Raw genomic sequence first — 26,030 nt, forward strand, 5'->3', positions numbered from 1 at the left:
CATTTAAAGATTTTTTTTATTATTCTAAAGATTCTTTGACAACAAAACAAGTTAACTCCTGACAACACCCAACTGACCTCAAAGAAGATGATGAGCATCAAAGAATCTCCTTATGGAGTTGGCTTCAAATGTGTCAAACCAGGCACTGGGCAAAATGCCCTCGTTTCTGCCACAGACAGAATTCTGCCTAATAAGGGAAATTTAGATGCAGGCAGAATAGATGGCTGAACTCTTCCAAGCAGGGTAAACAAGTCCTCAATAGTTCCTGCCTCGCATATATGTCTGTCAGATATACTGTGCCAGAAGGCTGAAGATGATGCTCCAATGTTATAGAGAGTGTTGGGTGACTGTCTTGCTCATTTTTTCATTTTAGAAGCTGCTAATCTGCACTTCTGGTTCACTCATGTATTTAAGTTTTATTCCTTCTCTAATCTCTGATGAGGTTGAAGATCAGATACTTTAGTCTTTCAATTAAGCTTAGTAGGTTAGGGGTTAAGATGTTTTTAAATCAAGATAGATGTTTTAAGTTAAAAGAGATAAGATGTGATAGATATTGATCTTCATTCAGAAATTTAGACCTAACAAGATAGGAAAGATGTTTACTTCAAGTTTGCCAAGTAGAAATAGCCAAATCATTATGAATGCAACATTTATGTAGTTCCTGACTGTCTTGTGGTTCTTCCTGCTGTATGTAGTTTATTTTATTCATGTGTAATAATATAAATGTATACGTTAAAAAGAAACATAATAAAAAATAGGTAAAAATAGGTAAAATTGACTCCTACCTTTCGCCCAGCCACAGTAGACCAGCAGGCTCTGTATGCACTGAATACAGTGTTCTGGGGGCTTAACCTGGTAATGCTGTATTATATAAACTGTCACATATTTTAATTTAAATATGAGAATTGTGTGATGTAAATGATAGGAATTTGCTTCTCACAATTCCATGGCCCTATTTACTCTTAAAACGATTGCAAAGTCAGTTTTTAAAAACTAATTGTATTAGTCAATATGTGTTTCTATGACAAAATACCAAACATTGGATCATGTGTGGGTAGTAAAACCCTATTTCTCACAGTGTTGACATAACAGCATGCACAGTTGTGGACTGAGGGATGTGATGCACTCTATGCTTTCGAGGTAGCATCTTGTTGCTGTGTTCTCACATGGCATAAGAGAGAAAGGCAGAAGGGGACCCCCACATGGCACGAAGCTCTTGCATGAGAGAAACCTTTGTGATGTATTCACCGCCTCCAGCCCATCCACTTAGTAACGGGTGTCTCCTGAACACTTCCAGGTTCTAGTTCTGAGAAAGACTCAGCAAGGAAGACTAAAGAAACCCTTTCTTTGGGGGAACTCACCTACATGGGTGGTTTTGATGGGATACAAATAAAGGTGTCCAAGGTAGGTCAGCAGAGGGAGAAATGACTCACATGTGATCAAAGGCCAATGTGGTCATTTGCCTAGATTTTAAGTGATTGGTGGGGGGTCGACAAGAAGAGCTAGGAGGAGCTCTCAGACTTAGGTGCTTTGGCTTGTTTTGGGCTTTTGGTGAGAAACCACTAGCTTTAAGTATTACCCAGGCAAATAAAACATACCTCCAGCATAAGGTGAGCAGACCTCAGTAGCTTAGCTGCATGGTGTTATAAGTGTGTTTTCTCAAGTTCCTTGCCTGAAATAAAGTGAATTAATTAGAGTGGGGAGGATACAGCCAAGACCACCTCAGTGTTTACTGGGTACACCCACTAACTCACAAATGGGGTGGAGCAGAGCCTATGTGTGCCTCGGATCATTTTAGACACTTGAAATTCCTGTGTGACTGGGAGAAACATGTTCATTCTGTACTATAAACTAAGTTGTTGTGGGTTTTTTGTTTTTGTTTTTGTTTTTTTAATAACTTACATTCAGAAATTAACAAGGCTGTTTTAGGACTCCTAAAAGCACTGTGTTCAAACTCTTTCTGACTTGTCACCTCCTTCTAATGGGGTGGTGAGGTGTCACTGTAAATGGGGCCTTTGTTTACTCCAGTGACAGGTGTCAGTCACGAAACCCCAAACTCAATCTACTCCCTGAAGTATCCGAGAGCTTCTGAACAGAACCGAACTGAACCTGTGGCCACTCCTTCCTTCCCTTGCACAGTGACCTGGTCCACTTCCAGTGTGGAACTGGATGCTGGGAGATCAGTTCAGAGATGTTTACTGTGAGTTCCCTGTTTGGTTCGAAGTTTGTGAATTTCCAGAAGACAGCCTGTCTTACTGAGTACCAAATTAGCCTTGCAAGCTCCTTATAAGTCCATGTGCTGTTAGTGTGATGGCTAAAAATAGTGGAGCTGGATGGATGAGATATCCACCTAAGCAGAACCAAATCAAAGCTCTTGGTTTTTAACTTGGAGCCATAGCTTCTATACCCAGATGTTGTGGGAAAACGAACTGACATTCAAAGCTTGCTAACATTACTTGCTTTAAATGTGTATCACATTGCCTATCCATTGTAGGTCTCTAACAAAGAATAAGTTTATATATATATGTATATGTATATGTATATAATCATACTGGAGACTGATTTGTATTAAAATGATACCTGAGAATAAACAAAGCTGTGAGTGCCCTATAATGATGTCTTATTGTTAGTAATCAGTATCGGGGGTGATGGCTGAATGAGTCTACTTTAATGTCACAGGGTTTCTGAAAACCCTGATACTGTGGTGAAAGTTCTTGTGTCATCTCTTAGTTTAGCATAATAGTCTAATGTCTTTTCCATTATGATTAGAGACATTTTATGAGAGCCCAAAGATGAAAGAACTCTGAGAGTTGAGAGTGTGAACTTGTCACTGTAGTCAAGACTCGGTGCATACACTTGCACTGTAGACCCTGCACTATGGATACTGCACTGAGGACACTGCACTCCTGACGCTGCAACGCTGATGCTATACTGCTGACACTGCACTGCAGACCCTAGATCGCAGACACTGCACCACAAACAGTGCACCGCAGACCCTGGATCGCAGACACTGCACCACAAACAGTGCACCGCAGACACTGCACCACAAACAGTACACCGCAGACCCTGGATCGCAGACACTACACCACAAACAGTGCACCGCAGACACTGCACCACAAACAGTGCACCGCAGACCCTGGATCGCAGACACTGTACCACAAACAGTGCACTGCAGACCCTGGATCGCAGACACTGCACCACAAACAGTGCACCGCAGACCCTGGATCGCAGACACTGTACCACAGACAGTGCACCACTGACCCTGGATCGCAGACACTGCACCACAAACAGTGCACCGCAGACACTGCACCACAAACAGTACACCGCAGACCCTGGATCGCAGACACTGCACCACAAACAGTGCACCGCAGACACTGCACCACAAACAGTGCACCGCAGACCCTGGATCGCAGACACTGCACCACAAACAGTGCACCGCAGACACTGCACCACAAACAGTACACCGCAGACCCTGGATCGCAGACACTGCACCACAAACAGTGCACCGCAGACACTGCACCACAAACAGTGCACCGCAGACCCTGGATCGCAGACACTGTACCACAACAGTGCACTGCAGACCCTGGATCGCAGACACTGCACCACAAACAGTGCACCGCAGACCCTGGATCGCAGACACTGTACCACAGACAGTGCACCACTGACCCTGGATCGCAGACACTGCACCACAAACAGTGCACCGCAGACACTGCACCACAAACAGTACACCGCAGACCCTGGATCGCAGACACTGCACCACAAACAGTGCACCGCAGACACTGCACCACAAACAGTGCACCGCAGACCCTGGATCGCAGACACTGTACCACAGACAGTGCACCACTGACCCTGCGCTGCTGACACTGCACCACAGACACTGCACCGCTGACACTGCCCCCTAGATGTCGCACTGCTGACACTGCACCGCAGACCCTGGATTGTAGACAGTGCACCGCATGGACACTGTAGATACTGCACAGCCAACACTGCAGATGTCCCCAGATCATACCGAGGGTGCTGTTGGGATGTGCTGAATCAGGATAGTTTATTCCTTAGAGAATAAACTCTTAAGAGTGTGTCCCTCTAAGTGCTTAAGTAAGATGTTTTTTTTTTTTGTAATGACCCTATTTTGGGCCATTCAATTTGTTCCTCTATCTTAGGACATGGCTCAGTCTGCTTCATGAAGCCATTCTCTCTACAGGGCCCCTACTATCATGGCTTCATGTTAAAAAGCATCATCCCAGTAACAGGTGCAGCACTGGATTAAAGATTGTATGGGCTTCTGGGTCAGGGACTCTGGCTTTGATACCTTTCATTTCAGTCTCCACTTCACCTCTTTCTTTGTAAGAGACAAATTTATTTGCCCTTTTTAACTTAGTTATCTTTTCTTTAACATGAGGATGAAAGTCTTCTCCTACTCAGGGCTTGATAAAAAGCAAGTATATTATAAATCTCCAGATTCTCAATGTTCAGTGGATTTTACATATTGTTTTTATTACTGTGCGTCATTTGTATATGTAAATGATCTATGATTTAAAACAAAAACAAGTCTCTCTATTTAGACTACACACTTTTCAGGCTAGAAGGGCCACAATTGTCATTTTGCACATGGTTAGTAATAGATCCACACAACTGTTTTGATGGAATATATTGACTTTTGTTACTATGTGCTGTCTCACAAACATGGTAGTGGCGTGAGAAATACTATAAGCTGTGTTTTAAATAACTTTTTTTTAAACCTCTCCAGGTAGCTTCCCAACCTCAAACTTGTGTTGTGAAATCTGAGACTTTGACCCAGATAATATGATAGGATCTTCCTGTGATTTGGGGACATATCCTACTTAGATGATCACAGGACTCCCAGACTTACTGAGAACTTGGTACTGTACACACACGTCTTGCTTGCTTGGCATAGGTGACCATGCCATCTCTGCCTCAAGAAGGGGGTAAGTGGATTGGCTGAACCATACTTCAGGCTATCAGTGTGTTTAGAATATATATTTGAGCCTTGAAAGTGTCACTGTTCATAGCTTTACCTTGCTGGGGGGGCGGGGGCAGCACGTCTGTTTCAGGTCACAATGTTTTTATTTTAGTGACAACTGTTTAATCTTTCTTTTAAAAGTTCTTCCGGGGTCCTCCCCCTTGGATCTGAGTACAGAGTTGCCGTATCAATGCGCAATGAAAAGGAAAGTCAGAAAAAAGAAAAAGAAGGGAGTGATCACTGCGAATGTTTCTGGGACAAAGTTTGAAATTGGTGAGTTTCTTCAGAATCCCACACATTTGTAGTTGTGGGTGGCGTTTAACACAGTGTAGAGTTCTGAGAGACAGCTATCTTTATGTAATGGAATTTTTAAATTGCTTCTATAAAATTTCTGACAGGTTAGAAGAATTCTTTTCCTGTGCACTGGAGGTTGATCTGCCTTTAAAAGGTGCTAATTGATGTCTAAATTTTCATTTCAAACAGAAAACTTGCATTCAATTAGCTTAGCTGAGAAAACGTGTAGCTCCGATATCCAACGTCGGATTTTTCTGTAATGTTCAAAATAATCAGCTATCTGAGGCTTTGAAGTACATCATAAAGAAGGTTAATATCTGCCTGATTTATAAAGATTTGTGGACACAGAGTATATCTTTTCAACCATTCTTATGTCATCTGAAAGTGTCCAGCCTCACTGGTGTGTGCACACACGCGAAGATCCCGGACTTAAGTAGCCAGCTGAGCTGCCCCCAGCACGGCCAGGAGCTCGCCTTGTCTTATTATCAGGGTCTCACCAGTTATGGCGGAAGCTCAGAAGGTGTGTCTCCGTTCTCATGACAGTGGAGAGTGGTCCTTTTCCTCGGCTCCTGTGTGTGCACTCCACGACGCAAGATCTCAGGGAAACACCAAGCTTCATCCCACTGCTCTGACAAAGCAGCTCCCTGACCTCGGGGCCTCTTCACGTGTCCCCTCTTCACGTGTCCCCATAGTCCAAGCATCGATGCAAAGAAAGTCAGTTCTTCCCCCAGCAAATTGCCAAGGGACCCTAAGGTTTGGGACCACTTGTGCCTGGGTATCAGTTTCACACCGGAGATACGTCAGCCAGACAATTCACACCAGTTCTCCTATTTTAGTGGAGCATGGTATAAAGAAAACAGTCGAAAACAGAGTGTGGAGGCCTTGCCACGTAGATAGGTCTTCTTTTAGGACTCAGAGTTCACTGGAACACAAAGGTTACCCCGACTATATGCTCATCTTGGTTTTAAACTCAAAATTTAGTGAAAGAAAAAATGCCAATATATTAACTGTAACATCTAGATTAAAGAGGATGACTGTAGTCTGTGCTTAAAAGGACACCCTGAAGGGATTTTTTTCCCAGTGGGATCACAGGATTGGGAGCAGTAGAGCGCCTGTCCCTGAGGAGTCGCCCCTGTGACTCGGTTCATCACTGCTCCATCCTCTGAGTAAACAGAGCCGACTTGGTTATGTGCTAAAAGTAACTTCAACTGCAAAGGCAGAAGGTGCACAGGAGATCTGATGGTCAAGGATATTTTTACCTTTCCAATTTTATACTTAGTTCCGGGTCATGGAAGAGCCATGGGGCGGGGGTGACCGCCCCTGTGTAGTTACCTCAGTGTCTGTGTTTTCACTGTGCCAAAGTCACTTCCTAAGCCGTCTGCAAGTGCTGTGTTTCCGGTAAATCGGACAGGATTATAACTAAGGCTTTTGTGCAACCTAATTTAGTTCTCAGCTGTTGTGAATAATCTGGTGCTAGGTAAAATGCCTCCACTAATAATGAGCTTAACCTGTAAGGAGTGGACACTCTATAGCTAGAACGCTGTGGATGCAGGCACACACATTTCCACTATGAGTGTCTTCACAGTGTTTTAGCTCTGGCTTAATTTAATCATTTCCTTTCAGTTCGTTTAGTAATCGATGAGATGGGATTTATGAAAACTCCAGATGAAGATGAGACGAGCAACCTTATCTGGTGTGACGCTGCCGTTCAGCAGGAGAAGATAACTGAACTGCAGAACTACCAGGTGGGAACCAGTCACCAGCAGTTATCAGGGGTGGGGGTGGGGGTGGCACACCAGTTCCACCTCAGGTTTTCTTTTATTTCCCTCCTGAGTTACCTGGAGAGCCTGTCTCGTTGCTAGCCAGTTGTGATGACTCTTTGCGTGAAGCCTGCATCATTTCCAAACGCAGTCATTTCCAAACCTTTAGCCTTTTTCTTTAAAGAAGTATTAATAGGAAGAAATTCTGTCTTGGATGATGCTTTGAGTGATACACACTCTAAGATGGAATGGACTGTGTCTTGACATACAGAGACTTGTAGCATCAGCTCAATGCACTCCTACCTTTAAGTCTATAGTGCAATGCGAACATGTTTAGAAGAAATGGAAAGCAGGTAGAAAAGCCTTCAGGGAATCTGAAGCAACTGACATTTGCTACCCTTTCCTCTCTCTCTTCCTACTTGCCTCCCCGCTCTCTCTTTCTCCTTTCCCTCCTCCTCCCTTCTCCTGCCCCTCCTCACCATCCCCTCCTCCTCCTTATAACTTAGAATCAGAGGATGAATGGTAGATCAGATGGAGTAAATATCTTAAGTCCGTGTTATCACTGTCTGCGTTTGTGTCTAGTATTCCAAAAGCAGTTTGGATATTGAATTGTCACGTATCCAACACAGAACACTAGAAACTTACTATCTTTGTAAGGTCATTCCCAGATTTCTTCAAATTTTACCTTTTTATTCTCTGACTATTATATCCTTTAATTTCACAATGTTAACGGTTTAATTTTAAATCCTGTATATTCATAATTTACAGTTTATTAGAACATAAATCTCAAGGGATGTATTTAACCGTGTTACAGTATAAAATAGTATATTGATTGATTCTATATATGTTAATATTTGCCTTTTTATTTTTCAGAGAATCAACCATTTTCCAGGAATGGGGGAGATCTGTAGGAAGGATTTCTTAGCAAGAAATATGACGAAGTAATCTTCATTTTCTTGTAATAGAGGAGGCCTGAGCCAACCTTATACTGTGCCTATGGTGGTATTCTTTTGTGTGTGGTTGTATTCAGTTGAGTGCTAGTCAGATGGGAGAGACACTCAGAGCTAGAGTGGTCTTGATGCCCTGGTTCTGGTCTTTAACTGTGCACAGGAGGTAACTGAGGCCCAGAGAGATGACTGGCTGTCTTGCACAAAGTCAAACAAACAGCTCACAGTGGAGCTGGGCACCCACTAGTGCTCACCATGGAGCTGGGTACTCACTAGTGCTCACCGTGGAGCTGGGCACCCACTAGTGCTCACAGTGGAGCTGAGCACCCACTAGTGCTCAGAAGCTCAGGATCCCTTTATTATTACAACTTGATGACTCTATAGAAAAAAAAAATGATAGACATTTGTTCAGCTTTTGTTAAACCTTATGAGAAGTAATTTGTTGTGTTATATGCTGTATGTGTGTTTAATGGCTATTAAAATTCCATATATCATTTTCTATAACTAGAGATTAAACATTGATATTATTCATGTGGATATTTATAATTGAACATCTATTTATACAGTAATTTTATACTATCTTATACTGCAAAAACCAAAAAAGCTAATAGTTTTAAGTATTTGTGAGATACATCAGATATGTATTCACATCTATAAATGAGAGGTACCACATGGTTAGTTTTAAAGATTATTGTTCTAATTAAAGTCTTAACTCAGCCTAATTTCATGTAATTGTTAAATATAATAAACACACGTAAAGGTGTTGAAATGAAAACTACAACACTAGCACTAATTTTATTTTTAAAAAAAATCAAAACATCAAAGCAGTCACTATTGTTCCTTTTTTGAATTGAGATAAGAAACATTGAGCAAATGCAGTTGGAAATCATATTATTTCCCGTCTCATAGTGGTAATGTCATATTTGTGTACATGCATATGAAAGCGAGCTGGAGAAAGGGTGGGGGAGAGAGGGGAGGGAGGGAGAGGAGGACACAGGTGCACTACAATGTGTACATATTCCTGTGTGTCGGTGCATGCTCCTGGAGGCCAGAGCAGGAAGTTGTGTGTCCTGCTCTATCACTGTCTGCCTCATTTCCTACAGATGAGTTCTCTCACTGAGCCTGGAGATATGTTAGTGGATAGTCCCAGGGATCCTCCTGCCTCCACTTCCCCATCATTCTGGGCTCTAAGTGCGTACATTGGTGCACTTCAATATTTACTTAGGTTCTGGGCATTTGAAGTCATGTTCACATGCTTGCTCAGTGATCACTCTTATCTGCTGACTTATCACCCCAGCTCAATATCACTTAAACACACACATACACACTACACACACACCACACACACTACACATATACACACATACAACATACATAGCACACACTGCACACATCACATATACACACTGCACACTACATTATACACACACCATATACACACCATACATAACACACATATACATACATACTACACACACACTGCACACATATCACACGTACACACCACACACAGTCACACATACACACACCACACATACATATACATACACACTACACACACACCACACACACTACACATATACACACATACAACATACATAGCACACACTGCACACATCACATATACACACTGCACACTACATTATACACACACCATATATACACCATACATAACACACATATACACACCACACATAACATACATATACATACATACTACACACACACTGCACACATATCACATACACACACCACACACACATATCACACACCTACCATACACACACACACATGCACACAGCACACACAGCACACACAACACGCACAACACAGCACAAACACTAGGAATATCTTTGGGAAAGTCCTTGACATGTGTTAGCCATGAGGATATCTGGCTATTTCACCAATTATTGATGTTTTGTGCATTCTTCGCTCAGATGTTAGCTTTGCTTTGTGCATTCTGTCTGCTGTGATTCAATTTTGAGTAACCTATATTCATCTATAAGAGATCACTACACATTTAGAAGAAGAAAGTTGTCTCTTTTGAAAATATTTTCTTAAGGGCCAGAAAAATGCTGTTAGGATTATTGGCTGCTCTGCCAGAGGGACCCAGGCTTGAGTCCCAGCACCTCTGTGACAGCTCACAGCTGTTTGTCACTCCAGTTCCAGGGGATGGGACGCAGGCTATTAGGCACCAGGCACACATGGTGCACAGACGAAACACACGGATATATTTAGTTTTTAAAAGTTTAAGAAGAAAACACTACCTTTAATAATATTTAAAAACCGTTATTTTCCATTTTATTGGGAATTGACCAATAAGTATAAAGCACTTAATATTTTCAATCAATTAAAAAAAAAACATTTTTTTCTAGGCCCTAGTAGCATAAACTTGTAATCCCAGCTGCTTAGGAAGATGAGACAGGAGAATTCCAAGTTCAAGGCCTGTGTGGGAGACTAATGAGTCCCATTTAAAAATAAAAACTACAAGGAAAGCGCTGGGTTCTGCTCCGTGGTGCAGCACTTCCCTCACATGCGTCAGGCCTTAGCATCAGTCTCCATTCACTTCCTCCCAAACAATCATCTTATACTCAGCATTGTCATCAAATTATGGACTGCAATAGGCAGCGTAATTCTAGCAAAGGCAACGCTATCAGAGGATGTCTCTGGCTGCCCAGTCACATAAATTGATGGTTCGTCCAAATAAAACTTCTGTGGACTCAGAGACTTCGTGTGGTTGTCTCAGAAAAGTGGCTAAACTCTAAAGCAGTGGCATAGAAAGAAGAAGGGAACCACTGTCTATAGTGACTTGGGGACTGAAACACCAAGAATCAGGGCACTGTAAGTAGTGTGCTTCCTGATACATCTGTGAGATGTAGTGACTGACACTTGCCTGCCCTTTAAGTCTTCAGTCTCTTCCCACATTGTCTTGTAAGCAGAGGCTGTCTGTAAATTCGCTGGACGCAGAGGCCATGCCAGTTCACCTTGCTTCACCAGTGCCCAGCATAGTATAAAATTAAATAAGTTTTCATTGTATTAGGACATGAGTCAGTATGTAGCAGGTCGAAAATTCTTGTCTCTTTATGTTGTCGATATCTCATTTGGGCGATTGTCCAGTACACAGACATTTTCAGATTAAAGCAATAAATAAAGGAATAAATGAAAAAAAAAAAAAAGGAACTTAAGTCTGCATAGTACAAATCTTACAAAAACAAGGTTTATTAAGTGTGAATGGAATCTGTGTTTCCTCTTGCCTCTGATTTACAGAATGATGAGGTCTCGGCCTCTGGATTATACATTTGTTCCTCGAACATGGATTTTCCCTTCTGAGTATACTCAATTCCAAAACTATGTGAAAGAATTGAAGAAAAAACGGAAGCAGAAAACTTTTATAATAAAACCAGCTAATGGTGCAATGGGTCATGGGTAGGTTGATTTTTTTTTCCCTTGGAAAATAAAACCATTGAAAAATAAGAGAGATGTGCACACATTACTCATGGATGGATAACACACTGAAAAAAACAATAAGCTTCTGCATTCCCTATTTTTATGACTAAATCTTCTAACAGGCCTAAGTAATCCAGTTAGAAATAAATCAATGCCTGTGAAACTTTAGAGAAATAATAGCATACAGGGCCGTTTTATTTTCTTATTTCTTCATAAACACAATACATGCTTATAATAATTTCAATAATACTGGAAAATAAGATAAATTGCTATAGAAGAGCTAACTTAGCTTGGAGAACAAAATAGAAAGAGTTGTCTTGTCATAATGCGAATGCTTGAGGAGAAATGTATATATTGCTGCTTTATAAATAAGTGTTTTCTGTTTGTAGCCATGGTAACTGCATTGAGGCTGCACAGGATACATTTTAAGCTAGTGCACCAAAGAACTAGATACTTTATGCATGAACAGAGTGCACAGCATAGCATTTTCTATTAGCCTTGCTTATGTTTAGTTTTCTGTAGTGCACTTTTTAAGAGAATGTTGGCTGAGGCTGTTTTTAGCAAAACGCGCTTTAATATTTTTAAAAACGCTACAGTGCAAAAGATCCTTGGAAATGGTATTTTTTTTAAAAAGAAACCATTTAAAACGATGCACACTGTCGTAGTCACACATTATGCTCAAGCATGCTTGGTTATGTACAGGTTAGGAAGGGTGTTAGTGGGGGTTCTGTGTGAGTTGATTAGCAGCATGTTAGCTTCCTGTTACCTGATAGTGAAAATGAAACTGGGGGAGTGATGGTGGTTGGTAGATGTTTCTCAATTTTTGTGCTGAACTGACAAGTATGTTTATTAGCACTAGTAACATATTTGATAGCAATGCAAAAAAAAAAATGGGGAAACGTAATGGAAAGGTCGTGGGATTATTTGATGTAGCAGAATAGTGAATGGCGAGTGTTCTGTTTCCTGTTGACTGTATTCACCTCCTGGCTACTGTCTAGTGTCCTGTTGCTGAAGGTGGCCTACCGAAGACTGTAACTACCATAGCTGAGCCATTTCCCCCTTCATTTTGACCACTTTTTGCTTGTTAAATTTTGTAGTTCGTCAAAGACCTATTTTTAATGTTTATATTTTCAAGGTGTTTGCTTATCATGTAGTGTCTCATCTTGTCTTTGTTTGTCATGACAATTTTTGTTTTGCCAGATACAAGTGTAATGACTTCAGATTACTGCTTGTTCTCATATTTTCCATCATTTTTCCTTTCAACCATTTGTATCTTTAAATCTAAGGAGCTTTTTTTTTTCAGATGACATTGTAGTTAGACCAATTTTTTTAAACTACATTTCTCGAGCCTGACTTTTCAAGCCAATCTATTGACGCTTGATTTAGTCCACAGATTTAGAGAGAGGTTCCTTCCGTCATTTTGCTCTTTATTTTATCTATCTATATAATGCTTGCTATGGTTTATATAGCTTAATTTTTTTCTTCATGACTTCACTCTTCTGAGTGAATAGTTATTTCCACGAACACCCATTAAATTATTTATTCTTTTTTTTTCTATTTTAGATATTTTGTGTTAGGCAAATCAAAGCAAGCTAAGTCCCTCTAGAGAGCCTGAGGCAGGCCAAAGTAAACATACGGGAATTGGATCCACTTGATTCACTCTAGAACCAGCCTTTGGGCTGAGAGCAAGGTTGCCGCTAGAACCACTGATGAACTGGGATTGATTGATGAAGCAGAATTAGTTAAAATGCCAAAATGCTCTGTCACATAGAATTTAGCTGCTGATTTCCCCTCCCTTCCTTTCCCCTCTGCTCTTCTTCCCTCTGTTGTAAAATATTCTCTGGATGTGCCCCCACAGACCTGCTTCTGCCACCACCCCACTCATTGCGCTTGTGCAGGCACAGGGATGTGGAATTTTTCTGTAGCACTGTTCTCTTCCTGAATACATAGATGACATTTTTACCCTGGCATCTCAACCTCCATGTCAAATGATCTTTATTTGTTTTCTTTAAACTTAGGATTTCATTGATAAGAAATGGGGATAAAATTCCATCTCAGGATCATTTGATAGTTCAAGAATACATTGAAAAGCCTTTCCTAATGGAAGGCTACAAGTTTGATTTACGGATTTATATTTTGGTTACATCCTGTGATCCGTTAAAGATATTTCTCTACCATGATGGGCTTGTGCGAATGGGGACAGAGAAGTACATCCCACCAAATGAGTCCAACTTGGTAAGTGACAACAGAGAACTTAGTTATCACTCATTTGTTCAATGTCTGCCTTGAAATCATCTATTATGTGTAAGGACCGTATGAATCGAAGTTCCTTCTCCGAGGAGATGAGAGAATTTTATGCATAAATAAGACTGCTTCCCACTTACGGACAGCCTTGTGAGAACTAGACAGAGCATATGGTTAGTTCATCAGGAAAGGATAATTACTCTGGTTTGGTGTCTGAGTGTTCATATCCATGCAGTGACTACTCTTTCAAATTGGTATAGGAAACAGAAAAGATGCAGGGATCATGGAGCTCGGCAACCCCTGGGGGAGCTGACATCCATGTGGGAGGTGTAGTACAGACATGGAAGAAAGTGTGTAGATAAGAGCAACAGCTATCAGCATTAGGGTTATTTTGTAGTGGTAAAGGGTCGGGGGGTAGGGTTCTAAATTTGCATTGACCACAGATGAAGTTAAGGAAAAAATGCATTGAGAGACCTATTAAATGAACCAGCTAATAAGTATTTTCCATTAAGATTTTCTTGTACAGCAATTAATATTCATGGAAGATGCAACTATAATTTACCATGAAGATAATAAATGGTAATTTATTACTTATATAGGTCATTGTAATTTATCATTCATATTGAATGATACTGACTTATATCTTGAATGTACTGACTACAGCTAGTGTTTTTTAGCATTTCAAAGGCCCAGTAATATTTTTTTTCAACATTTGCATACACTTCCAGCAAGACTGACCATTTCAAAGTTAAATAGTGGCTAACTCTCAAAGTTGCTACCATTAGTATACTAATTGTTTTTACATGCCTAGGAAGGAAAAAATGAGGGGAATATAAAACTATAAGGTATAACATTATAACAAAGAAATGTTTTATTTATGGTCATAAAGTTTGTTTCTAACTTTGCCCAAGTCATGTTTGAAGTGTACTACATTCCCTAGACCTGTTCTGCTTTTGAAGAAACATAAATGCCATGTGTGGCTTCATAGAAACAACAGTCTATTGGAGAGGTAGGAAATAAAGATTGCAATTGGAATACCCGATGGCCAGCTTCAGTGTGGGACTGTGAGCCTGAGGGGAGCTATGGCAGAGCACAGTGGGCCATCTTTCCAAATGGAGTCTAACATAAGAAATGAAGTCCAAGGAATGAGCGAGCCAGGTTCAGGATTGGGTGGAGCACCACACAAAAGAGAGGATCAGGGGGAAAAGAACAGGAAAAGTCTGTAGGAAGCAGACAAGTTCAGAAAGGGGATGTGTCTGTTCCAAGATGAGCACAGAGGGTCCCAGAAACCAGGCCTTTCCAACCTAGACCTTTCCAAATGTTGTAAAGGACTTTCTTGATAGGATGTGGGGATTCACCTCAGGATGATACTCTGAAGGGAAGAATAGCATTTGGGGTCTTAAGCCCACGTGGCCCCAGGGTGGGGATTGAGGAGGGAACCGTGTGTGCAAGGGGCAAAAGAGAGACCTGATGGATGGGAAACCTGAGAAGATTTCAGTCAGGGCATGTGAGATGAGAGGTAACTGTGAAATCAGGGCATGGATTTGAGGTCTACTTAAGGTGGCATGGAGAGCATTGTTATAATATGGTGATGGGCTGGGTTTGTGGAACAATGGAAGCCAAAGAAACCTCAGGGTGTTTGGCCTGTACAGTTGGGAGGAGGCACTGTATTTCCATGGCAAGCGACTTAAAGAGCTCTTGAAGGTTTTGTGGAAAATTAATGTATTTTGCCTTGACCTTCACCTGGATCTGTTCCCTAAGGATCTGGTTATTCTTGGAAAAACCATCTGAGTTATGAGCTTAACTTGGGGTGTGTCAGCTTGTAGTTATGATTTGTATGATTGGAATGGGTAAGAGTGGGTCATATTTGTGCAAAGTGATGGCTTCTACTGACGTTGGACAGGATAAGGCTTCGGGGCTTCTATTCCGAACTACGAAGCTGTGTGTACATGGTGAGTCCCCTAGGTTAGAGGATCATAACGAGCTGGGGAGGAGAGGGGGGGCCTCTTGGTCTCATTTTGATAGTTCCTTTTGGACATGTAAGTTCCTGGCTTTGGTTCCTACATAGGCAGAAAAGGTAAGCTCTATAATTGCCAGAATCCATCACTCATCTCTATGATTTCATTATTAAATACACAAGGGGTTGTGTGGGGAAAACCCTCAGAATTTTATGTGAACTTATTGTACAATTATGTAAAAAGATTATTTTTAAAAGATAAAATAAAGTAAAAAAAAGTTTCTTTGCTGGTTTTGAGATGTCATGCTGCTGCATGGTTTCGTTGTTTTGTCTTTGTTTTACTCCAATTCCTAAATTTTAAGATAGTGAATGTACGTTTTTAATAGATCTTGTATTTCCACAGGAGATGATATTGTAAATTTAATCATAGTTATTAATGAATTTATGAGCATCAGTGAATGTAATGATGACAGAATTTGAAATGTTGAAATACAGCACTCAAGTTTTTGTTTTGTTTTGCTTTGCTTTTTTGAGACAAGGTCTCTTGTAGCCTTGGCTGACCTAGACTTACTATGTAGTGAGAGATGAATTTAAGCTACTGATTCTCCTGTCTCTATCTTCTAAATGCTGACATTACAGACACATGTCAACATATACTCTGCCATGACTGATACATACTTGAGAAGTTTCATATGTTCCAATCCACCTCATTGAGCCTATGTGATAACATGCAGTGTTGGGAATAGCTACACAGTTTATCACCTGCAGACTTTTCTGGGATCCTTCCTGCCTTTTTTTCTTTCCTTTCTCCCTTAAATATTGCATAATAAATAAAAAGACAGAGTTTCCCATTATTAGAGGACCCACATGAAGTCTGAGCTGCCCATCTGCTACATCTGTGTTGGGGGCCTGAGTCCAGTCCATGCATGGATCTTGGTTGGTGCTTCAGTCTCAGCAAGGCCCTCTGAGTCTTAGTTAGTTGGCCTCTGTTGGTCTCCTTGTAGACTCTGCTGCCTGCTTTTTGATCACTTCCCCAGGTAGGACTGCCTTGCCAGGCCACAGGGGAAGAGGACATGCTCAGTCCTGAAGCAACTTGATGAGCTGGGGTGGATGGGAAGTGGGGGCTCCCCTTCTCTGAGGAATAGAGAAAGGGGAAAAGAGGAGAGAAAGGAAGGGTGGGACTGGGAAGAGAGGAGGGGATGGGACTACAAACAGGATGTAAAGTGAATGAACAAATTTTAGAAAGTGAGGAAAAGGAAAAAGAAAAGTCAGATACTCAGTAGCGATAGGCATACAAATTAAGAAACAAGTAGCTGGAACGATCGTCTCTGCTTATTATCCTCAAAGATTTTATTTAATATACTGACCTATGCTATTGAAGTAAAGATGAAATGGTTAACAAGAGCTAAAATAACGGTCATGTCTGTCTGTCTGTCTGTCTGTCTGTCTGTCTGTCTGTCTGTCTGTCTCTCTCTCTCTCTCTCTCTCTCTCTCTCTCTGTGTGCGCGCGCCTCTGTGTAGGTATGTATTTGTGTGTGTGTGTGTTCATTGTGATGCAACATTTTTATTTAAAGCAATCTTGTGGAGCAGGATTAGGAAAAGGGTGGGAATTAAAGATAGACTATATTAATGTGTATGCTAAATCGACGAGGAAACATTAGATGTTTACTGAGAGTTAAAAGAAGCCTTAAATGTTGGATTATTTTTAAGATAGCTTAAAGAAAATACTACCAACAACAAAAGAGTTTGTGTGGGGGTACATTCTGAGAATGAGGCAGGATATTTGTGAGTCTTAGGCCAGCATGGGCTACAGTGAGTCCCAGGTTATTCAGTGAGACCCTGTTACAAACAAACAAACAAACACCCTCCATCTAAAACAGCAAAATAACACAAACAGGCTAAAACAGAAATGTCACAAATGGAGCCAGATCTGTCTCACACTTTTCACTAAGACCCCTGTACAGCATTATCAAATATATGGTGGCTGCCTGTTGACACCAGTGCACTGCCTACCAGTGAGTCCAGGTGCCCTCTCGGTCAGTGTCAGGTGTGGGGACAGATGTGTCTGTGGTCCTCTGTCTCAGGTTCCCTGTTTTCTTATGTTTCCATTTTTAAAATTGTTCTTCAGAGACGCAGAATGTTTCCTAGAGAATTCCTTCCTCGAATAGATTGAAATGAACCACGTATGGGGTCCAGCACTGGGAACAGTGGGCCAAGGAAGGACTTGGAGTGGTTTGACTCAGCGAAGTCTAGGGCCACATTTTACTTTCTGGCTATGTTGTCATTCACTGGTACTTTGTAGATATCATAAATAATTAGTAAAGTCACTTGGTAGTACTAATATTTATAGTTCTATTAAGCGAAAAGTGGCATTTTGTACTTGCATGTCTTTTTATTTTTTAGTTGGTTCACTGGGTTCCTCACAGAGCCACGGGGAAAGGCTTATTTGCAGAGCATCGACACTTTACTAGTGTCTACACCACTGAAGAAAATGTCTCTCTCTCCCATCTGCAATCATTTACTTCCTACCAGTCCCTTAGTGATAGGGGTGGGACCTTCATGAATGCACACCGACTCTTCTATTCTTCAGTATCTTGTTCACATAGTTACAGGTTTTGAGAATCCATAGGTACAGTGGCCTTTCCGTGTCCAGAAAAATAGCAGCCTACAACATTCTACCCCTTCGGCCAGCTTTTACATTCTTCCTTTCGTCCTTGTCCATGATGTCCACTAAGCTCTGGAGGGGGAAATGTAGACGTTCTATATATGGCTGAACACCCAGTTGTCACACACTCTCGTATCTTTGGCTAGTGGTCAGTCTCTGTGGTTACTAAGCCAACTGCGTAAAGAAGCTCCCCTGATCAGAACTGGCAGCCGCACTAACCTATGGGCATAAATGTCCTTATTTTGAGTGCAGTTTGACCCGGCTTGCCCAACCAGACATAGATTCCCTACTGTCTAATGGACCTTGAGTCCAGTGAGGATGTGCTTGATTATCCCTGTTACTGTCTCCTCACTCTTGCAACCGCAGGCACATGCGCCCTGGTCATTTTCTCACCGCATAGCATGCATAGCACCTTCCAACCCTACATTAACAATAGCACAGGGAGGAAGCTCACTCTAGTTTAATTTATCTTTCCTGTGGACAGAGCATGCAGTGTCTGCAGCAGTCATGTCTAGTTTTGGCAGTACTCCTCAACAGTTGAGTGGGCCTCCACTGACCACAATTCTGCAGCTCACTCTCAGCCCTGGGGTTTCGGTTTCCTTTTATCAGTCCATGGCTTCTAGCACAGCCCTTTCCTCGCTGCTGGTCATCCCTGAGCTTAAGAACTTTTCAGCTTTATCAAGTCTTTGAGGCTCTCTCCTTGTGAAACCATGGGGTTGTGCTCTCCAAGTGATACGCTTTGTCCTTCCTCCTGATAGACCCAGTTATATATGCATCTGGACCAACTACTCCGTGAATCAAACATAATGAACGGTTTTGAACTCAAATGAACCGAAGACAAAGGCAGCAAGCGTTCCATCAAGTGGTTCACAGAATTTCTACAAGCCAATCAACACGATGTTGCTAAGTTCTGGAGTGATATTTCAGTAAGATGATTTCGTTCTGTAACTGTAAATGCCTTTCATTAGCATTAAATTTAAATACCACTCAATTGTTCTTTTATTAAGAGCATAGTATCTGAGGTTTAACAGAAGAAGTTTTTATGTTTTGGTTTTTATAAAGAAAGTTGAGCTCTTTACAAGCCTTGGCGAGTAATAAACCTCATTTCTAGGGAAAGGTATTCTAGATGGGACAAAAGCATACTTGAGAGCCTCGAGTTAGGAGCTCAGGAGATCAGGGGAGATGCAGAAGATGATACAGAAGATCTGTGGGGAGACTTGTGAGAGATTCCTACTGAACTGATGTGTGGACCAACTTTTGCATCTGAAGAGTAAAGCAAGGCACAATCTGTCAAGGACTGGAGAACATTTTGAAAATGTTTTTTATTTGTGTGTGTGTGTGTGTGTGTGTGTGTGCGCGCGCGCGCCCGCACTACAGCATCTGTGTGATCAGATGATGAAAGAGAGTTGATTTTTCCCTCTGAGGATCAAACTAGGGCCATCAGGTTTGGTGGCAAGCACCTTCACCCCGGGGACATCTTGACAACATCATTCATTTTAATAGAGAAGAATGACACGGTTAATGTGGCAAAATGTGTGCACCTGGAAGACAAACCTCAAAGCAGGTGTAGAACAGATTAAGGCAAACATTAAGGGTAGGCAGAGAGGACACTTGAGAAGCTCCTGTAAGTCACTGAGGTAAAAGGACAGCTTTAAGTGAACCACAGTGAAAAGGGCCCAAGGGGGTAAACACGAGGGTTAACTGATTGTCCACAATACAGCGGAGGGTCAAGGATCTCTTCATTTTCAGGGAGACTAGAAGGGAGAATGGACTTAGTATATGAAATAGTTAGACTAGGAAGAAAGTTATTTTAAGTAAGTGTGGAATAGTTTTGAGGATGAAAGAAAGGAGTCTTGCTTATTTATAATTCATCATTTTATCAACCAACCCAGGTACACATCCACCCATCCATCCACCCATCCGTCCATCTGTCTGTCCATTCATTCATCCATCCACCCACTCATTCACTGCATACCCCAGGTTCTTAGATGACTGGCTCAGTGAGAACAAGAAAATGTTACATACCTTCTGTCCTCCCCCTCCTCCTCCTCCTCCTCCTCCCCCTCCTTCTCTTCCCCCTCCTCCTCCCCCCATCCTCCCCCTCCCCCTCCTCCTCCTTCCCCTTCTCCTCTTCCTCCCCCTCCTCCCCTCCTCCTCCCCCTCTTCCTCCTCCCCCTCCTCCTCCTCCCCCTCCTCCTCCTCCTCCTCCTCCTCCTCCTCCTCCTTCTTTTCTTTACCAATACATTAACTTCCATATGAGTTTGGGCCTTAGCGACAGTTCCTGTGAAAATGTATAACCTACTGGGCCAGCTTAGTGAGGTGGTGTAAGAGTGAAGGGCCAGGCAGAGAACAGTGCTCACCACCTCCTCCTCGTACTCTGGTTTTAGACAATACTTTTCCCATCAAACTGAATTAGAAGAAACAGTGCAATGCAAGACTAGTGGAGGGTATGGAAATAGCTTCCATTAGATCCTGAAGTATAATTTTTAGATGTGGGCAAAAAAAAATGCTAATTTACATCTCATAATATCTGACACATTTCATGATGTCTACAACTTGGATACTTTGTTGGCTAGAATGAACATAATGATTACAAATAACCAGTTAATGAGAATACCTTTAAAATGTTTCAAGTATGTCATTATAAATATTAAACTGTCCTGCATATATACGGTTATTTGAACTGATCAGTGTTCCTGGGTGACGACAGTGAGATTAATGCCCATCTGCCCTTTTCTGTGTAATGATGCTTCCACCCAGTGGTAGGATATTTGGCTGAGATTGATTCCTGAGAAACAGCAGACCAGCAATAGAGCAGTAGTTAAGTAGCGAAGGCTTAGTGAAGGTCTGCCCTGTTCTAGGCACTGTGCTGAAATCTGTGTCTGGGGTCTCACCCTGTCCTTTGGTTATTTAGATTGAGGAAAATGAGACACAGAGCTGAAGTACCATGCTTGCACAGCCTAGATAAGAAACAGAAAAGCCAGGTGCAAAACCCAGAAGTCTGACTAGGGAGTCAAGAGTCTTTACCGTCTCTCTGTGTTGCCTGTACTCAGACAGCAAGGAATTAGGAAGCCACTTTAAGTGGAAGCCAGAGAAGTTTCTGGCTTTCCCACATTCCACTGTGTGTCTCCTCATGGAAAATGTTGATAGACAGTTCCCAAAACATATTTATGTTTATTTTATGTATATGAGTATTTTGCCTGAACTACACACATATATATATATATATACACTGTATGTGCCCTGGTGCCTGTGTAGAAAGAAAAGAGAAATGGATCCCCTGGAACGGAGTTGATGGCTGTGAGCGCTGTACATGCGCTGGAATCGAACTCTACTCCTCTCTAAGAGGTGCTCTTAACCACTGAGGCATCTCTCCAGCCATGATAGCCAGAGCTCTCTCTCCTAGTTCCTCAGTGTCTGTCTACATGGCGGTCCCCAAATCCTGTTTGGGGAAAGCTTGAACCCTTCCTAGATTTTTTTCCTCCTTATAACTCCTTTCTATTTCTGTATAGAGCTAGCATATGCTCTTTTATTTTCCGTATTTGTTTACAGATGTTTTTGGGCATCTTCAATGACAGTCACTATTACGGGCACTGGGATGGTGCAAAAAACTAAGTACAATGGGGTCTTGCTCAAACACAGAGAAGAAAGCATCAATTAGTTGCTAGGATGCATTTTCAAGCATAGCTGCTTTTCAGGCATGTTGTGGAAGCTCTGCGTGAATAGTAGTGACTGGGCATGGGGACCTAAGGGAGCATGCTCCAGGAAGATGGGACAGCAGAGCCTCGGGTGGCAAGAAGTGTCACCTCTCACCTAGAGTCCCAATAGTATTCTCCCCTCTGTCCCACTTTCCTGGTGAGTGAAGACTTTCATGGGACATGCCCCTTGGACTAGTGTCCAGATATAAGTGAGTATATACCATTTGACTCTTTCTGCTTCTGGGTTAACTCACTCATTATGATCATTTCTAGTTCAATCCATTTGTCCACAAATTTTGGGAATTCCTTATTTTTAACAGCTGAGTAGTATTCCATTGTGCATGGGATAATGGGGAAATAGAAGGATCTAGAGGGTCCTAGAAACCTACAAGAAGAACATTATGATGGGCAGATCTGGGCCCAGAGGTCCTGCTCAAACTATGGCACCAGCCAAGGACAATATGTGCAGTAAACTTTGAACCCCTACCCAGATCTAGCCAATGGACAAGACATTCTCCACAGTTGAGTGGAGACTGGGGTCTGACTTTCACACGAACTATGGTGCCCATATTTGACCATGTCCCTGGATGGGGAGGCCTGGTGGCACTCAGAGGAAGGATAGCAGGCTACCAAGAAGAGACTTGATACCCTATGAGCATATACAGGGGGAGGAGGTCCCTCTCAGTCACAGTCATAAGGGAGGGGAGTAAGGGGAAAATGGGAGGGAGGGAAGAAGGGGAGGATACAAGGGATGGGATAACAATTGAGATGTAATATGAATAAATTAATAAAATATATTAAAAATAAAAAGAAGTGTCACCTACTGGAGAAATTCAAAGAGAGTGTGGCCAGAGAGACGGGTGAATGAAGGGGCAGAGCTGGAGAGAGTGAGGGTAGAGCCACTCAGCGGCTGGTTCTAAAGAGCACCGTGAGTCCACCCAGGATGCTAATTTCTCCCTGGGCCATTTTTTCTGTGTGTGAAACTATATCCAAATAAGGCGTTTTCATGTCTTTCATCACAATCTTGACAGGAGTTGGTGGTAAAGACTCTGATTGTAGCAGAGCCGCATGTCCTGCATGCGTATCGGATGTGTAGACCTGGTCAGCCCCCAGGAAGCCAAAGTGTCTGCTTTGAAGTCCTGGGGTTCGACATCTTGCTGGATAGAAAGCTAAAGCCGTGGCTTCTGGAGGTAAGGCATTCTCTAAGAAGTTACAGACACACACACACACACACACACACACACACACACACACACACACACACACACGTCCTTGTAGTCCTTATGTGTTTAAAAACTGTGTTTCAAATGTGTGCTTGGCACAGGTGTCCCCAACTCACTGGCTGGAGTGTGTGGGAGGAAGTGAATGAAAATTCTGGGACTAGAGCCCTTCCAAGGATGAATCAATAGGATTTTATGTTGCTTCTTCACATCAGCGTAGAGAGAACTGAGGTGTCAGCTTGCTGCCTCTGAGCTGTTGGCTGGTCACATGAGTATTTTCTCATCGACCACTGCATGAGCTCTGGGTGGGCACAGCCTCTGGAGCCCATCTGGAGTGTGTCTCCAAGCACTCCAGTTGGCCCACTATTCAGTGCCCAGTTCTTAAGGCTGCAGGGGACATCAGGTCTCCCTTATGGCCATCTGATAGTTCTGAAAATGGAACGTCCTAGGGTTTGCCTCCTGTCCCCTCTAATTATTATTATACCATATGGAACAATGTAAAGAATATAAAAACGAACTCTGCTCAAGATGCTTATGTCTGCTAGCTAGAATTTTAGTCCAGCCTAGGTCCCAGAGACGAGACCTGGATGAGTCCTGTTGTTCTCTTTGTTACTGCCGTTCTGAGATGGAAAAGAACCACAAACCCCTTTGACTTAGGAAGGCTTGGAATCTTATGACACATTTCTTCACTCTTTATTTTCCTTTGTTGTTTCTGCTTTACTCAGCTCAGAATCATTAATTTAAAAAAATATTGTTGCTGTCTATGAAAGGTGAACATTTTGCACGTTCAGATTCTTAAATGTACGGTTTTGAGAGCTTGGTCCTGCTTTTGCTGCCAAATGATGATGCTGTGGGTCTCATGCAATGTTAAAAACCTTCTAGCGCCACCACGTGGAATAGAGTGGACGGTGCCTCTGAGGATGAGAATGCCTAGCTACTTAGAATCTAGGCAGTGGTTGGCAGTGGCAAATTTAAAGAAAGTTTCAAGCACTGAAAACATTTTCAGGATGGGAAATTGAGCCCAGTTTGTGCCTGTTGTTAGGAACGGTTTCTGGTGGTGGAATCAATGCCTTCCAAAATGGAAGTTAGCGAGTCGCTGTTGAGCCAGGCAGAGAGAAACCAAACTTATATTGTAGGAAGCAATAGAACTAATCAGAAAGCTCCGAGGCCATGAACGGAGGGAGCTGGTGGTTAAGCATACACACGTGTAACAGTTTCCATGTTGATAATTTCTCTATTACGAGTCTTCCCAGCTTTCAAGGTAAGTCTACGTTTAACTTTCCTAAGGCTCAGATGGTGTGGGTCAGTATGAAGACAGTGGTCAGGTATGGCTGAAACTGAAGACTAAGCCTGTAGTTGGAGCTTGCAGGCGGTTTCCTGCAGTTCTTTGCCCCTAAGACAATAGAAAAACAGGCGTGGCAGAGTTGTCTTAGAGCATCGACCATGTACAGCTCTGAGACTGATGACTGGAAATCCCATGTAAGGTTAAGAAACATGGCTGAATTACGTATCCGCTCTCAACAGTCAACAAAACTCATTATTCTCTCTGTAAATTTCAGATTAATCGAGCCCCAAGCTTTGGAACTGATCAGAAAATAGATTATGATGTCAAAAAAGGAGTCCTGCTGAATGCGCTGAAGCTGCTGAACATCAGGTGAGCCTCGATCCCACCCCCTGCTCTCTGGGGTCCCCCAAATATCAGGTGATCCTTGACCTCAGCCCCCACTCTCTGGGGTCCCCCAAATATCAGGTGAGCCTTGACCCCTGCCCCCACTTTCTGGGGTCCCCCAATATCATGTGAGCCTCAACCCCACACCCCTGCTCTCTGGGGTCCCCCCAAACATCAGGTGAGCCTTTGCTCCACTCGCTGGGGTCCCCCACTTTGGTACAGATAAGGTGCTCCCACATGAAACTGGTGATGCATCATGAATCTTTCACATTTGTTTTACATTTAGGCCTCCTTCATTCCACTCTGCAAACCCACGTTTTTTCAAAAGACCTTTTCATTCCCCTTGCCCACTGCCTTTGCTGTCCCATAAAGTACTACGCACCCGCATTACCTGCTGCTCAACTGCAGAAGTGACCATAAAGTACAAAGCTGGGTTGGTGGTTCGTGTGGGAGGAGACCTCTAGCTCTACTGTCCTCTCACTGAAGGAAAGTTAAGCGCCCAGGGCCACTCAGGAAATCTTAATCATGGCTTAGTTTTTGCTGTCTTTTTCCTTTTCATTTATTTATTTATTTATTTATTTATTTAATGGATGCAACAAACTCTGGGGAGCGAGTTCCAATGACTTCATTCTTTTTCCCACATCTTATATATCCCAGCAAGATCTTTCAAGCAGTACATAGATCACAATGTGGCTACATTCTATTTTTCCTTAAGTGAAAGATTACAATGAGTATATGTAAGAAAAACAGGCTCCCCAGTACCCTCACATGATCAAATGTTTTACATATTATGGGTGAGAAACAAGCATGAAAAACAAGTTAGTCCCAAGAACCCTACACATTTGTAACTAAGCAATTTGTCATATGTTAACAAAGTATGAACTGTGTAATGAGAAGAGATGTCACTGTCCAGTGAGATGACCACCATCACTGGAAAAGACAGAGAGGGAAGAAAGACTTGAGGGGAGACGTGGTTGGGGTGGGGCTGAGCTGCTTGAAGTGTCTATGGCCATGGATTCAGGTGTTTGAAATGCTACCATGCAGGAACAGCTTTGACTCATTATAAAAGGAGTGTATTAGGGGAGGCTGGGGAACTGTGAGTTCGAAGCTAGCTTGGGATACATAGATCAAACCTATTTCATCAAGGA

The 26,030-nt window shown here is 42.3% G+C and overlaps 2 protein-coding genes across 2 annotated transcripts in view; both read left to right on the forward strand.

The window, feature by feature from the left end:
- Positions 1 to 26,030, forward strand: part of LOC127206590 (tubulin polyglutamylase TTLL7-like) — a 150,869-nt gene that overhangs the window by 73,446 nt on the left and 51,393 nt on the right.
- The window catches only part of LOC127206589 (tubulin polyglutamylase TTLL7-like), a 103,675-nt gene that overhangs the window by 73,446 nt on the left and 4,199 nt on the right, over positions 1 to 26,030 (forward strand). Inside the window, 9 exon segments of the mRNA XM_051165907.1 lie at positions 4,748 to 4,946; positions 5,123 to 5,254; positions 6,899 to 7,020; positions 7,909 to 7,976; positions 11,250 to 11,408; positions 13,448 to 13,664; positions 19,054 to 19,221; positions 23,025 to 23,183; positions 24,773 to 24,867. Of these exon segments, the coding sequence (XP_051021864.1) occupies positions 4,922 to 4,946; positions 5,123 to 5,254; positions 6,899 to 7,020; positions 7,909 to 7,976; positions 11,250 to 11,408; positions 13,448 to 13,664; positions 19,054 to 19,221; positions 23,025 to 23,183; positions 24,773 to 24,867 (1,145 nt within the window). The 5' untranslated portion in view covers positions 4,748 to 4,921.

This window comes from Acomys russatus, chromosome 23, assembly GCF_903995435.1.
Source record: "Acomys russatus chromosome 23, mAcoRus1.1, whole genome shotgun sequence".
NCBI classification, from domain to species: domain Eukaryota; kingdom Metazoa; phylum Chordata; class Mammalia; order Rodentia; family Muridae; genus Acomys; species Acomys russatus.